Below are 12991 nucleotides of genomic sequence, written 5' to 3'. Positions count from 1 at the left end.
AATAAATTGCATTTAAACGGATTTTGAGTCAAAATATATTAAAGATATTCTCTTGAGTTGTGATATTTTTCATTATATTTTTATTTGTTTTATTCATCATATTTTTATTTGTTTTATTTTACTTTTACTCCCCTAAGTCCAGTGTTTTTACTTCATGTTAAAAACGCTATAAATACCCTTACAGAAAGTTTCTATGGAAAAATCATGAAAAAAAAACCCACAGTGTTTCAATTGATATTTCAAACACTATGAGTCTTGGCTATTTCATGCTTTTTCCATGGAAAAGCCATGAGCCATGAGTTTCACATGACTGCAAATAATTGCAACATGAGTTGTTAAAAAAAACTGCATTATATACAAGTATCAGAATATGAATAACATACTTTTGTAATATATGTTGTATAGAAAAATGTTCAATGAAAACTCAAAAACAATATTTTTAAACTAAAATATTGGAATTAACAAACACAAATTTTTTTTTTTAATTTTATAATTTTACGTTAATATTTACAGTTAAAAGCTTCAACAAATCAAGAAGAATCACTGATAAAGTAAACAAAAATATCAACTAGGTACTTGTTATATAGTTAGAAGCTAATTAAAGATAAATTAATACAAAAAAACATTACTGAAAACAGAAAACAAAATCTATACAAAGTCATTGGTATGAAAAGCTGTGTAAAAATTAACAGAAAACAAAATCTATACACAGTCATTGGTATGAAAAGCTGTGTAAAAATTAACATTAGCGGAAAGCCTATGATGGGATACTTAACTTTAATGCTTCATTGAGCCATTACTTCAAAAACAAAAAAAATAATTTTTTACATGGGTGTATTATCTGTAACATTCAGAATAATGAATAAATGACCCTCAGATTTTTTATAACTATTTTGCTTTTTTAAAGGTTATTGCCAATAAACAAATATACAAGTATCGCATCATAGGCAACTAATTACTCATGATGGCACACTTTAAATAAATTACACAAATAAGAATTATTTTTATTTTTTATTAATGGAAATGCAACTTATCATAAAACTAAAATTAAAAATGAATATTTAGTCTATAAGTATCTTTATTATCTTCTATCTTATGCTCTAAAGTCCATGCATTTTTGACAGAAAATCTATAGGCTTTAGACCATGATTGCAAATAAAGTTCACAATACAAGCTGCGTTAGATTCAAAATCAATTTTGTTGTTTCTTGTTTTATTCTCCTCACTGCATTACTTTTCTTGAGCTATCACCTTTTTGCTTTTCTAATAGATTTTTCTTTTCCCATATTATCATTTTCTTTTGTTTTGTCTTTTGATTCATGGGTATCTGGAGTGGTATTCAGAAATCAGTTTTTAGTTCAGTTTTAGGAGTTGCTAAAGACACTGGAGAAAATTTTTGTATTCTTGGTCCAATACCTATTATACCTTTGAAGAGATATTTTTTAGTTTTGGAAAAAACATGCACAGCAATTGCTGAAGTAGCAGTTTTTAAATATTCATTGTTTAAAAGACCAGCTAACTGAAAATGTGTCACCCTCTACCTGGGTGTTGTCTTAGTCCTATCTAAAACTCTTGATAATTAAATCCTTGTAATGGGCAGAAAATTCTTCAATCAAGTGGTTGGACATGGTGTGTACAGTGTGTAGGAAAACAAAATTGTGCAGTGCCATTTTTTTAACATATTCCCAACAGAAGTGGGTTTTGTTATTTTTCAAAAAATGACAAAAGTGAAATAATAATTTTCAAGGAAAAATAAAGTTAATGACACAAATGCTCCAATCGCATTCATAGAACATACTTCTCAAATACTTAGTAAAAGAACATTTTAGATCTTTGCTTGAAAATAAGTTTAATTTTTGAATCTATTCTGCATATTTTATGCAGACTGTATGAGTATATCTTAATTTTGAAACTTTTATTGTATCTTTTGAAAAGCTAATTTTTAAACTCTAGAATTCTTTTGTTAATTCATCAGGTTTTACACAATTTATTGCATTTTATATTCCATGAATTTTCTAAAAATACGATGTTATCAAACTTAAGTGTTTCAAATTCGATGAACTTTTGAATTTTGCTGAAAATTTACAAATAAATTTTGCCATCTTAATAACTTTGTGTAATGCAATTGCAAAACATTCAGTGATTAACTGATTGCAACAATACCACATAACAGGAATTAACCATATGAAAGTTCCTAGGGTTTCCCTGCATAGTTTAGATTTTGTATTTCAATCAATTTGAGTAAAAGTAATCTTAATAAAAAACAGTTGTTTGGGTTTTATTAAAAGCATTAGATAGTAAACATAGACTTTATTACTATAAATAGGGGAAAAGCATAGCTGCAGACTTCTTTATATTATAAAATAGCATTTTAATGGTGGAATCTTGCTTCTTAATTATCATTTAGGGTTTTAAGATTTTTTTAAAGAATCTATAGCAGAAATTTGTAATATTATCAAAGCAGTAAGATTGAACTTAGTTGCATGTTTGGTTTTTTAAAACTAATATTTTTTATCCAGGGAAAGTAACTGACAATGAAGAAACTGATATATTTATTGGTGAAGTTAAATCTTTGTTTCAATATACTTTGGAAAGTATCTCTGAAGGCAACATTACATTTGCTAAATTTTATGAACTATCAAGTAATCAAGCAATATTGTTTAGTCTTCTTGAAGTCATGAACTTTGATTTAGCTGATAATTTCAAACTCAGTTATGATTTAAGATTGATGCAGTTAAATCAATTCAGTAAAGCTTGTGATGTTGTAAACTACACACTACAGCTTTGCAAAAAACTTCTTCCAAAAACAGGTAAAATACAATTCTTCTTTACAAGATAAAGTAAATGTAATGAAGATAAAGATGATTTATTGCAAGTTTGTGTTGTTTCTTTTTTGTTTCATTTACATTAATAAATTTAAGAAACATAAAATAAATTTTTTACTATTTACATATAATTTACTAAAATTCCTATACAATATATCTTTTCTTAAAAATGAAATAATTGAATAAAGACAATTTTTTATAAATATCAAGTTATTTAAAAATGTTTGTAGATTTTCTCAGTTGCTATTTTATTGTTAGATCTTGCAAATAACCAGTATTTAATTTACATGTTGCTATGTCTTTTATATGGTTTTTACCAAGCAAAAACTGGCTCATTTTTCTTCTAATTATTTAATTATATAATTAAAATTCTCCAACTAATTATTACAATAAGTTGAAATATAAAACTACATAATATTCATGAGTAAGATATTTAGTTTAGATAATTTTTTAATTTCTTTATTGAAAAGTTTATTTTTTTAAAGAAAAGTTTTATAGCAGTGCCAACTGCAATTATATTTGTAGATACCCAAATAATGTTCTACAATTTACTTTGTAGCTATTGTCTAATAACATATTTTCAGCATAACATATACTCAGTTAAATTGTAATTGGCTGCAAATGTGGTAAATGAAATCATTGTATAAATCAGTTTTGTGTATTTCTTTTCAGTGGAAGCTGAAGCATTAGAAGAGAAATATCGTTCAGATTTATCAATTTTGAGATTAAAACACATTTTTGCAGAAGATGAACTCACCAAGTCAAATGATGAAGAACAGTCAAGTGATGAAGAACAGTCAAGTGGCGAAGAACAGTCAAGTGATGAAGAACCTTTAGATAAATTTAATATTACAGAAAAAGAGTGTCTCATCAAAATATGCAAGTATTTTCAAGTTTCAAGTAGATGGTTCAATCTAGCTTTGCATATGACAGATTGCAAAATTATGAGTAGTTTTTTGTTTCAAAGAGAAATTTGTTTAACTGCAGAAAACTTAGAAGGTTGTGCACTTGTAAAATATGGCAAGTTAATGAAAAAAATAGTTATTCCAACGATTAAAAATTTAAATATTAAAGTAAGCAACATTATTATTTGCCAAGTAAGTCCATCTGAAGTTATCTCATTATTTTCTGGACACAATCAACATTGCTATGAAGAACTACTTATAATTACAAAGTTTTTAAAGTTGCATTTTAAAAATAATTATGTTAGAAATTGTGTTGAAAAGATAAACTGTGTGTTTCTAATGCAAAAGTACTCTAGTGATGCAAAAAGTATTCTGGAAGTAAGAGAGAATCTTAATTTACAAGGAGAGTTTACTGCTGTGGAGAAAATGATGGTAATTTTGAGTTTAAACATTTATGGCATTATTTTACCAAATTCATTCTAAGTTTAAACATGTTCTAGCTGATCATATAATGGCTTTTATTTTAGAAACCATTAAGTGAAATCAAGGAGTTACAATCTATAGACAATGATCTCAAAAATGTAGCGGGTTTCTTTGAAAACTTTTCTTCTGATATTTCTAAGATTTTTAATGCTATATCATCTTGTCTGCAACTTTTTCACTGGTTGAAAGATAACCTGAAAGGTTTGTTTTTGCATTATTTTGATTTCAGTTTTTTTTCAGGTTTAAAACCGAAGATTAGATTTGAAAATTCTGCAATCGTTTAAATTTTCGTGAATAGCTGTAGCATAATCCTCTAGCATAAACTAGCTATTGTCACTGCTAAATTTTGTATTAATGCAGTAGTATAATAGTAGTATAAGTTGTAAACTATCTTTACTTAGCATTTTATCTTTCATTGCTATTGCTTCAAAAGTCATCAATTCTGACTTTTTTTGTTTTATAATCTTTAACCTCTTAAATAATTAACTCTTGAAACTTTTATTTCTTTTGTATAATATCATTTTTAAAAATGCGTATATTTCAAAAGCATTATGTGTAAATGCAAAATTAATTAAAATATATTTTTCCTTACTAGCTTATTTTGAGCAAATGAGCTAGTAAGGAAAAATACATTTTAATTGATTTTGCATTTACACATAATGCTTTTGAAATATACGCATTTTTACCCAACCTGAAAAAACAATGTCTGTTGGACACAGTTTAGAGGAAAGACTAATCAGCCTCTTCAAGTAGGCATGTTACTCAAGGAGCTTATTATTCAAAAACTGGTTTATTACATCTATATATCAAGGAGTTTTCAAAATATAGATATATTAGACTGGATTTTTAATGCTAATCTCCATGAGATTCATGTCAGCATTATGAACTACACACTGTTAGGTTTTGGTCTTAAAATTCCCCAAAATATATTCTTTTATGCAATTGAAATACTGGAACTCTGAAAAATGCTGATCCTGTTGACTCAATACTCCAAGCAATTTTTCAATCAGTTGGTAAATTTAAAATTGGTTTGTTAGCACAATTTTTAAATGAAGGAGCAGAGAGTTGCAAGCTTTTTTATTCTGTTCTGCATTTTCCCTTATCTTGCCCAGTTTTCTGTCATTGAAAATTAAACACGAATAAATTGAATTACATCGTTTCTCTGAAACCCATTTTAAAATAGGAGAAAGGAATATATAAACCTTGAAGAATATATTTTTAAGGATAATTTTTTTAAGTTAAGTATATTGCCTTAATTTTTAAATAATCTTAAAGTTTTCAACAATATGAGTAATTTTTATTCCTTATTTACAAGTTATAATATTACACATTCTGGTAAAAAAAACTTCATTTTTAACTTCCATAATGGCATTCCTTTTAAAACTCCCTATATTGGAACTTTATTTTAAAATTTGATCTTGAGACAAGTAAATAAGAAATTTGGGGGCGGTGGATTTGGGGGATATATATAATGCAATATGATTGATTAACTGTAACATCAAATTTTTGATTTCTCGACAAGACCTTATTTCTTTGAAGTCGAAACTTTTTAGCAAACTGTCTTTACTTTTCAATTTTACATGAAATTCAGATTAAAAAAAGTTTTAGTTTTTTCTCACTTACCCCTCAAGTATTTTTGAACTTATTTGCTTCTGAAGTTGTAACTTTAATATTTTAAAATAATAGTTTGTTAGAGTTTGATTTTTCAATTCAGGTTGAAAGACCATTTTGTAGCAAACATAGAGTTTCATTGCCTGGTTCAATTGATAACAACAATTGATAATAACAAATCAATCAATTCAATTCTTTTTAATGTGTTATTATTTTTCTATCTTTACTGTAATTTAATGCCATTTTAAACAATTTAAACAAAATAACCTTTTAAAAAATATGGCTTTTGACTTAGATTACTTACTTTCCAAAACTATATATTTTTTCTTAGCTTAAAGCAGTTAAAACTTTTTGTTTACAATGTTATAGATCCAAAGGAAGTTAAGGTTTTTGTTGAAATCATGTCAATAGCTGCTGGTGAAACAGATTATGAAGTAGATCGTGTAAAATGTTTTGAAGCTTGTTGCCTGGCATTCAGTCATATCATTTTTGACCTAAATATAAAATCTGGTTTTGAAGAGCTGTTTCAAGCCTGCAAACATACAGAAAGAATGATATCAAATGATCAACAGATTTTTAAAAAGCTGGTAATTATTTGATATAAAAAATTTATTCTTGATCTATGTATGTTAGTTTTAGAATGCCTTATATTTTTTCAATTGTGTATAAAATTTTTGAATTTTAAATTGTTTACATATTCCAAACAAAGTTAATAAAATGAAATCTTTATACATTTCTGTTATAGCTACAGAATTTGCTATATGTATTGCAGAAATATGTAGTTAAATTCTAATCTCTTTAATTTAAAATAAAACTATGCCACCCATTCAGACCCAGGTATTTCTGTATAGATATGGGTTTACTTATTGCAAAGACTTGGTAATATAAAATACATTTGCACTGATATCTTTATGTAATTTTTCTTATTTAAAAAAAAGTTTTCATAATACACCTCCTCTCCAATAATCCTCTCTCTTTTCCAATCTCTTGCTAAACACTTTAAACAATAAAGCACTGTTTAATACATTTTTTAGGTAGACACAAATCATAATCTTGAATGGTTTAAAAATGCAAAGAAATCGCAAGGATCAGTAGCTACAAAATCTTTAATGGAAGCTCAAGTTGCCAATCGCAATGGACATTTCATTATTGGAAATCAAACCTTTACTTATGATGACTTCAAAGAGTTCACTTTGGCTGATGTTATAAAATTTAAAATACAAAATGCTGATTCTACTGTAAAAGAGTATACCTTAGAGGAAATAAATGATTTGCAAAGTCGTTTGATGTTACTTGGAGGTGATATTGGAGGCATATCAGCACAAGAAAAACAGAAAGAAAAAGATTATTTTGTAGAGGTGAGATCTGTTTGTAATTTTTAAAATGATACTGATTTGCAAATTTAAACAACTTTAAAGAAAAAAAAAAGGCTATTTCAGAAACACCAAATGCATATAGAAGAATAGATGTTACCACCATATGTAGACCAAATATAGTTTATTTATTTACCAGGTTGTTGAAGTTGTTACACGATTGGGCCATGCATATATGTCTCTTTGTGAAGCTGGTGACATTAAGTTTACACATTGGCAAAAGCATTTTCACTGTGATGTTGATCTCCAAAGAGGAATATCATTAAGTTCTTTGATAAAAGAATCTGAGGTGCTTGAGTTGCGCTTTACTGAATGGGAAGAAAAATTGACATATTTTCGCAGCACAAATCCTGTAATAAACTATTTTTCTGTTAAACAATGTCTCTTTCTGCAAAAGCATTTATTTAAACTGTCAAAAGACTTAAAGTTTACTAGCCAGCTACCTACTCAATTTTATACACTTCTTCGGTTTTTTGCTCATGATGTCACTTTAGATAATATAAAAAATGCTTTTAAGTTATCTTGCAGCTTAATTAATGACAATCAGTGTGACCATGAAAAGTGGAAGAAAGCTAGCATACAATCTAACTTTGAGAAATACTCACCTGATGAAATTATAGGATTTGTCCACACTTTACAGGAAGAATATGAAGTAAGTGAGAATGTTGCTTGGGCATCAATAATAGAATGTTTTCCATATCGAGAAGGGAAAGCTGCAATTTGGTGTAGTAAACAAGATCCTGAGAGTGAAGCAATAAATGAGCTGGAACAAAAAGCAAAGGATCAGCTAAAACATGCATTTGAGTTAAATGCTTCGTAAGATTTTTTTTGATAGTATTTGTTTGTGTTTGTAATGCTTTTTAAATATGATGCATTATATAACAATTTTTAAATGAGTTGCTTGAAGTTTAAAGTGAATTGCTTTTTAAATATGATGTATTATGTAACAATTTTTTAATGATTTACTTGAAGTAAAGTCTGATTACAAGTCAAACACTTTGCAATATAAAGAGAATACTTAAATATACTAATATTGTGCATTATTTGATTGGTGATCAGGTGTTGTTTCTGACCCTGTGAACAATAGGCTTCTTTTCATGAAATTTTTTATTTTTAAAAATGGGTACCACATTTTTTAAAGATAAGTTGTATTGTAAACGCAATAATAAATTTTAATTTTTTAGAATGAAAGTTGTAAAAGAATCAGTTGTAGATGAAATTAAAGATTACTTGACACTTGAAGATCTCGGAAAATTTTTCAAAGAGTATAAAGGTTAATGTTTTGTTTGCAAAATTGATGAGTTAAAAAAAAGGGTTTACCTTTTATATCTGCAAAATAAATTAAAATTAACAAAATTGAATCTGCTTTCTTCCTATTTTACTATTATTGTTAAGCCTCTTTAAGTTTATAGCTAACTGTATCTTGAAGTATTTTTTATGGAGAGTTAAAAAATCTTTAATTAAAAATTACAGTAAAAAAAATTTCAATTTCAAAAATTGTATTGATAACCTTGAGAAAATAAAAGAATATATGATTTTATACTTTTAAACCTTAATGCATTTCTAATGACTATTGTTTTAAATGGTTTTTTCAAAAGATTTTATTCAAACAAGATTTGTTTAAACTAAAACTCATTAATCAGTAAGTAAAAAACTTTTCCAGGTAAGAAGTTTCTGGAACCTTGGAAATATCATTTATGTTTAGGGATGTATTATTCATATTATTCATTTCTTTTCTTCTTTTTAGACCTAGTATGCTTTCAACCATCCCAAAGACTTGTTCCTGAATTTTTGAACAAAGATAAACCAAGTTTAATTGTTTTGTCTCATGGTAAAATGATGATAAAAAAACTTTACGTTTGTGTTTTACAAAGACAGTATTTATCATGTCTGTCATTTGTAACTTTCTTGATTTTTCTATGATTGAACTTGTGTAGCTTTTCAGGCTCAATTATTCTTATTGTATTCTTACTTTTATGAAGATGATATCCTCTATGCAGTGCTTGAGATTTATCTTTATAAAGATGGAGCGTTACCTTCATCAGAAGAAGTTTTACTTTGTGATGAATCTGTCTCAATTGAAGAGGTAAGCACAACACTATCATAACTTTCAACTTAATATTTAAAAATGAGATCTTCATTTTCTTTAGTTTTTAATTTATCATTCATCAAGTTTTATGATATGTAGCAGTAAATAACTTGAGCTCAAACAAATGCTGTATCTATACTCAAAATAAGCAAAACACCACTGTTTGACACAACTGAAAGAGCTTAAATGTTTTATTTAAAATGTAGTTAACAAATTATTGCATCACTGTCAAGTAACCCAGTTTTTGAGTGCAAGATTATTTGAGCTTGTAATCTTGGATTGAAACAGATTTTTTTTCATCTTTTATTTGTTTATGGATTTAGATTGAACTTTTGATAATGCGAGCTGTTTACAGTAAAGAAGGTCTATATTGCTTGGTAATTGATGATAGCCTTAAATATGAGATATGTGAAAGAGTATATGTCTTCTTGCAAAAGATGATGAAACTAGGTTAGAAAGAAAAACAAATTTCCCCCTATTTTCTCTCCTATTCAACCCTTTCCTCCTTTATCTTTTTTAAAATTTTTAAAGGAAATAAGAGTTTTTTTTAATGTTTAGGAAATATGAGTCCACTTGTAGTATTTTGTAGTAATGAGAACCAACATAATTCATATCTTGTAACAGCTCTTGACCAATATAAACTGAAAATGTCAAGTTATCTTAGCAGAGATCAGATTTGTGAGGCTCTTAAAAAATGTCTCAGGAACAAACTTTCAGATCAAAAGGCTGGAGTTAAACATAATGGACTCATGTAAATAAGATTTTTTATAACTATTTTATTTTGATGTTCAATATCTATTAGTTTTTTTTGCTTCATGTTCACTTGTATTAATTTTGTTTTTCATACAAATCTTTTTTTTTTTTTTTTTTTTTATCAGTTTTTTACTATTCTATGTAGATACAAAGCACTGGTGGTGAAATCAAAGAAAAGTGGCATGGGAAAATCCTTTTTTGTAGAAAAATGTGGTGGACAACTTTCTTCTCATTTAGAAGCAAATTACCAAAATACTATGCAGTTTAGTGAAAATAAGAACCATGTTGTTACTGTACCTGTACATGGTACAACAGTAAACACAAATGCAATAGTCAAAAGATTACTAGAATTTGAAGAAAGACCTAATGCGCTGTTTCCAAGACTCTATCATTTTGATGTTACACCAATGGTAAGAGATTAATTTTATTAAGGTCTTTTTTTTGTTAAATGATATTTTGAAAATATTTGATAACCCTTTTAAAAACTTTCTTACCAGTACAGTTTTGAGAAATTGCCCTAAGTTCAATATGATGATCAGTATGTTTATTTCTTGAATGATGTGGTGCAATGAAGTATAGCATATAACTGATTAAGTTCTTACCTTTTATTATAGTACATGTTACTAATACAGTAGCTGTTAGTAAAAATATAGAGTGTTGACCAGTCTGTCCAATATCATCTCTATGGAGATTGTATACATATTTAATTACAATTTTCTTTCAACTCATCTTGCTATTTAAAAAACTTGCTGAATTTTTGTGAAGTAGTTATAGTGTAAGCATGATATAGAGAAATCTATTTTTTACAATTACAATAGGCTTAAAAGCTTGCAGTATGCATACTAAAGTATGGTCTTTTGTGCTGATGAAAAAGACTCAAATTGTTATAACAGAATTAATTAAAGGTTGGTTAAATAGTATAAGAAAAAAAGTTTGCATTGAACAGGCCTAGACATACATTAATGTTTATTATGGTAAAATAAAAATACCAAATTTCTCACCTTTCTTTCTAGATCTCACCAAAAAAAGTTCTCAATTAAACTGTAAAAATGTAAATAAAAATGTTAATGATAAAACTATATTTTTGAAAAGAATTACACATTTTTAGATTTTATTGCAAATTCTTTTCAAATTTTCTTACACTGTCATTTTATTCATTAAAAAGAACTTTATGGTGAGTGTATAATTTTGAATTACATCAGTTTTCAAAGTACAGTTATTAACCATTAATTCAATTGCAATAAAAATTGTTATACAGTCCTTATACAGTTGATTTAACGCATCAACTGGTTATTTGGTCAATATTGGCTCACTTTCAATTGTAAAATGAGGAAATACTTATGCTTGAGCATGTTTAAAACCATATAAATCATAAATCAAATCACTTTAACACATAAAATTTACATACTTAATTACAATTAAACATTCTGTCATTATAAACTTATTTACAGAATGTGCCTATAAAATTATATATAAAATTTTTTGAAAACTACAGGTTGTAAAAGCAAGTAAACAAGGGAATACTTTTGGCAAAATAATTTTCATTTTTCCATGAATTTCAAATAAATTACTTAATGTGTAAACCATTGGACTTGATCACAGCCTCATTTCTAGGCCTTAACCTCTTACATGTCTTCATTGTCTTACTCCTTGGGCTTGGCATTCCACTACTTGATGACAGAGGCCACCAGAGCTGCCATTCTGTTGTGGGGAGATGCAAAGGCCTTTGACTTAAAATATGCCCATATATTGTATTCCAAAGGGTTTAAATCTGGAAAGCTTGGTGAGCCTATTCTAGGTCTTTCTGGCTGTATGGGGTGGAGCCCCATCCTGCTGGTACACAATTTTGGCATCAGGGTCAAAGTTAGAGGTCTTCCATTGCCAAATATGGTCTCCTAAGATTTCAATATACACATCTGCATTGATTTTGACCCCTGAATCAACAAAATTAGGAGACATCTCCAACTCCAAACATCACAAATGCAGAATGTTTTATCCTGAGTTTAAACATAATGGACTCTGGAACATCTTCTGATTTTGAGGGGCTAATATACAGTGGGTTGCATAAATATAGAGTCACTAGTTTTTTTATGCGAAATTTTTGTTTTTTTAAAAATTATCTTTGAAACCAACAAACTTATATGATTAAAAGCGTATTACATGTGTTAATTAATTGATTCTCTATCAAATGGTATATAATTCGAACTCATTAGGTTAACCAGTCTTGAGTAATTATTAATTCAATTAGAACATAACTGTATTTCTAATGTAGCAAAAATATAGAGTCAACTAAAATTTAACGACTTAAGTTGAAATATCTCAACGAAATGGTATCCGAGCGATCTAAAATTTGGTAATTGATTTCTTTCAAATTATATAAACGTTCTTGCGAAAATAAAATTAAGTTATCATCTTTATATCTTGAGTTTTTCGCATTGGCAATTATTTGGTAAAGTAAAAAGACAAAAATGGGCAGAAAAGCTGTTTCAGACAACGTACGATGGCAAATTGTAGGTCTGCTAAAAGATAAAAAAAAAGCCAATGAGAAATAGCTCGAATGTGCAATGTTTTGCTTAAATGATTACAAACAACGTTGAAAAACCACGACTTACATAATGATGTCAAATATTTACCAAGGCTTGGTAGGCCTTTAAAGCTAACTTCAAGAGACCAAAGTTATCTCTATCGAAAGTTTAAACAAGACCCTAAAATTTCTTACCGCGAACTTGCTGAAGGGTTTACAAATACGCCTGGTAACGTTAGTGTTAGTAGGTGGACTGTACGAAGATGCCTAAATAAGAAAGGCTTAGATTGCTAAGTCGCTGCTCGAAAACCACTTTTGCTATCTCAGATCGCCTAAAAAGATTAAAGTGGTGTAGAGAAAGACTTCACTGGTCTGTAGAAGACTGGGCCAAAGTCATTTTCAGCGACGAATCCAATTTTGAGGTGATAA

At 27.9% G+C, this 12991-nt stretch overlaps 1 protein-coding gene across 1 annotated transcript in view; it reads left to right on the top strand.

The window, feature by feature from the left end:
- LOC145193379 (E3 ubiquitin-protein ligase rnf213-alpha-like) overlaps positions 1-12991 on the top strand; it is a 70301-nt gene that overhangs the window by 23721 nt on the left and 33589 nt on the right. The window contains exons 19-30 of the mRNA XM_090072614.1: positions 2519-2809; positions 3497-4161; positions 4257-4413; positions 6193-6410; positions 6858-7181; positions 7336-8012; positions 8381-8469; positions 8944-9027; positions 9179-9282; positions 9609-9735; positions 9844-10036; positions 10184-10448. Coding sequence (XP_089928740.1) covers positions 2519-2809; positions 3497-4161; positions 4257-4413; positions 6193-6410; positions 6858-7181; positions 7336-8012; positions 8381-8469; positions 8944-9027; positions 9179-9282; positions 9609-9735; positions 9844-10036; positions 10184-10448 — 3194 coding nt within the window. The remainder of the gene's footprint in view (positions 1-2518; positions 2810-3496; positions 4162-4256; positions 4414-6192; positions 6411-6857; positions 7182-7335; positions 8013-8380; positions 8470-8943; positions 9028-9178; positions 9283-9608; positions 9736-9843; positions 10037-10183; positions 10449-12991) is intronic.

This window comes from Hydra viridissima, unplaced genomic scaffold (assembly GCF_058129835.1).
Source record: "Hydra viridissima isolate aposymbiotic clone 2 unplaced genomic scaffold, HvirCarnegie_v1 scaffold_15, whole genome shotgun sequence".
NCBI classification, from domain to species: domain Eukaryota; kingdom Metazoa; phylum Cnidaria; class Hydrozoa; order Anthoathecata; family Hydridae; genus Hydra; species Hydra viridissima.
The sequence above is the reverse complement of the archived record's forward strand: the minus strand, read 5'-3'. Positions and strand labels throughout refer to the sequence as shown.